Below are 2,500 nucleotides of genomic sequence, written 5' to 3' on the forward strand. Positions count from 1 at the left end.
TTCGTCGCTGCTCTCTACAAAAAAAACAATAAATGGAAATTCTTTAACGTCATGTTTTGCAAATGTTTTCGTATAATTTTGGCAATATTCGCGGAGAAGCAATTGTAGTTTAAAATTTAATAAAAAGACGAAAAAATGTCATCTTTTTTATGTTTTGTTTCCGAAAATTGGTCAACAACCCCAGGCAAACGAGGCCACCAGCATACTTCACCAGAGTTTTGAGCTGATTCAAGCGTTAGCTCAATTATGCTGTTTGCGCAAATCATTCTGAGCCGTGATGTAATTGTCGGCCACTTGCCAGCGGAGTTGAAACGACCGGTCTTCCGCGAGGTCATTGAAACGATAGAGCAACGAAACGGAGGAAATGTGCGTCACACAACGCAACCGGCTTCATCCACCCCGTCCTTGGTTTCAAAAAAGCATGTACGCAGCTGGTACTGGTTGCTTACCGCGATTGCTGTGACTGCTCGTGGCTAGCGTGTTGGTGGTGGTCGTCGAGGATAACGAGCTCGAGAGAACGGGTATGCGATCGCTGTCCAGGCTGCTGTCGTGGGCCCCCCCATCACTAGCAGCCTTAGCTGATCTCGACGACGACGATGATGTTGAGGACGACGAAGCGGCTTTTGCGGAATTGTTGCATTCTAGCCATCTTTTGCGCCCGTTGGTAGCGGGGTTCGGTCGATTTGATAGCACCACCGATAAAACATCCGTTATCGGTACCGCAACTTTTGCTGAGAGAATGGAAAAAGAGCGAAAAAATAAGTAGAAGTGCGATAAAGTGTGAAAAAAATAGAAATCGATTGGGACAATTTAGGGACCGATGGATTATTGCCAGCGATAAGATACCATTCTTTGGATTTTATGCGGATCGATTATGACGATGACTTTGAACCCTTGTGCACTACGATCATCGCGTTTGCGAGTAGGCAATGAGAATGGAATTGATCTTGCGTACTTCCGGGTGAACGAGAAGGTTACGCCACATTTCCTGGTTAACAGGATCCGGAATATTACAGACCACAGAGACCATAATTAACATTGTAGGTCGCGAGGGTCAAGGCCACAGCTCCCACGCAAAGAATACCAACCCACCCACCCCTCCCCATTGAGATTACCTTTCTTCGCTGCTTCTTCCTCCCATACAAGGATTCCGGCATTATAATACACACGATACCGCTTCTTGGCTATCACGAAACCGTTGAGCAGAACTTCGTGCTCTTTGTCCATGGTGTGGGCGATCAAAGAATTGGGAATTCTGCCGCGGGTGCCGCTGCTGCTGGAGCATGGAATTCCCACCACCTACGCACGAATACGCGCGTGCACCACCGAGAACCGAGAGGGCCTAAAACGATGCCCCACACATAGCGCAACGAACCGCCGAATATCGAACCGAGACTTCACTGAGCCGTAGATTTCCGAGTGGAACGGTGAAGGTTTTCAGCCAAGGTTTTTCCGCCCCGCTACTAATTCCAGGCTCGCTAGCAAGGGGGGGTGGCATGTTTTGAGTCTGCTGCTTATCTTGTTTTGGTAAAACGGTAGATCTGCCCCTGGGTGATTTGTTTTGTTTCTCTTTTTCACAGAGCTGCTGCTTTAAAACGTAAATTAAGGTGAAAAGGAAGGGACGAGCGGATGGGAAACACTTTTAAAATTATGAGCTAAAGTTTAATATACACAATCACCCACCTTCCGCCTCCTTAATAGCTTAAATTACGCTTTAGAATTACAGTAACCCTATGGAAAAAGAACTTCAAAACAATAACCCAGGGGCACATCTACTGGCTTCCAAAGCATCACAAACAAGCGTCACCTTTTTGGTTTCGTGCAAAGAATAACGAAGTTATCGTACTCCAGCGAAAATGTCGTCAAAGTATATTAAAAAAGAAGGTAATCCACTGGTGTACGGCCTCATCTGCTTTCTGTGCTCCAGCGAACTTTTCGTTTCTTTCAGAATTGAATCAATCTAGTTTCCTGGAGATGGAATCCATCGATCCGGACGAGTCCGACTACTGGCTGGCGAAAGGTAGTTTACCCGCTGTGCGTGCGTTGTGCGTATCTTTAACCGTCCGTTATTTCTATTCGTTTCCTCAGAGTCCTTTGAGGGCCCGCCGCGGTGGACGAAGGGTCTGACCCAAGATGATATGAATGCTATTTATCGTAAGTGCGGGAGCTCACTTTGCCTATCCCATATACCAAGCCCCCAGTACTAAGCTCACAATACTGTACTTGCAGAAATGGGAGCCCTCTCGACGAACGGATTGCTCGCGGAAATAAAGAAGATATTCGATCAATCGTATCAACTAGGTCTGCAAGAAGCCACGGAAGTGACCAAAGGTAAAAATCTCAACATACTGCTACCTCCAACCAAACGGAAGTGATCCTTTGGGCGATACTTTCGTGTATTCTTTAACAAAGTGTCACTTCACTCAGGTGCCCACTGCCGAGTGATAAAAGTCACGCTTAGTTCGGATTTATGCAATAATAAACAATTTCATAGGCTGAG

The 2,500-nt window shown here is 46.4% G+C and overlaps 3 protein-coding genes across 3 annotated transcripts in view; 1 reads left to right on the top strand and 2 right to left on the bottom strand.

The window, feature by feature from the left end:
• Window positions 1-1,616, bottom strand: part of LOC126570489 (ceramide kinase) — a 4,587-nt gene extending 2,971 nt beyond the window's left edge. The window contains exons 1-3 of the mRNA XM_050228281.1: window positions 1,116-1,616; window positions 450-731; window positions 1-14 (exon numbers count right to left, since the gene is read on the bottom strand). The exon at window positions 1-14 is cut by the window's left edge and continues 202 nt beyond it. Coding sequence (XP_050084238.1) covers window positions 1-14; window positions 450-731; window positions 1,116-1,227 — 408 coding nt within the window. The 5' untranslated portion in view covers window positions 1,228-1,616. The remainder of the gene's footprint in view (window positions 15-449; window positions 732-1,115) is intronic.
• Window positions 1,617-1,746: 130 nt separating this feature from the next.
• Window positions 1,747-2,500, top strand: part of LOC126569484 (protein lin-52 homolog) — a 767-nt gene continuing 13 nt past the window's right edge. The window contains exons 1-4 of the mRNA XM_050226591.1: window positions 1,747-1,884; window positions 1,949-2,020; window positions 2,089-2,154; window positions 2,230-2,500. The exon at window positions 2,230-2,500 is cut by the window's right edge and continues 13 nt beyond it. Of these exons, the coding sequence (XP_050082548.1) occupies window positions 1,857-1,884; window positions 1,949-2,020; window positions 2,089-2,154; window positions 2,230-2,375 (312 nt within the window). The 5' untranslated portion in view covers window positions 1,747-1,856 and the 3' untranslated portion in view covers window positions 2,376-2,500. The remainder of the gene's footprint in view (window positions 1,885-1,948; window positions 2,021-2,088; window positions 2,155-2,229) is intronic.
• The window catches only part of LOC126569483 (prolyl 3-hydroxylase sudestada1-like), a 4,598-nt gene continuing 4,594 nt past the window's right edge, over window positions 2,497-2,500 (bottom strand). Inside the window, exon 6 of the mRNA XM_050226589.1 lies at window positions 2,497-2,500. This exon is cut by the window's right edge and continues 1,005 nt beyond it. The gene's annotated coding sequence lies outside the window, so the exon portion shown is untranslated.

Source organism: Anopheles aquasalis, chromosome 2 (assembly GCF_943734665.1).
Source record: "Anopheles aquasalis chromosome 2, idAnoAquaMG_Q_19, whole genome shotgun sequence".
NCBI classification, from domain to species: domain Eukaryota; kingdom Metazoa; phylum Arthropoda; class Insecta; order Diptera; family Culicidae; genus Anopheles; species Anopheles aquasalis.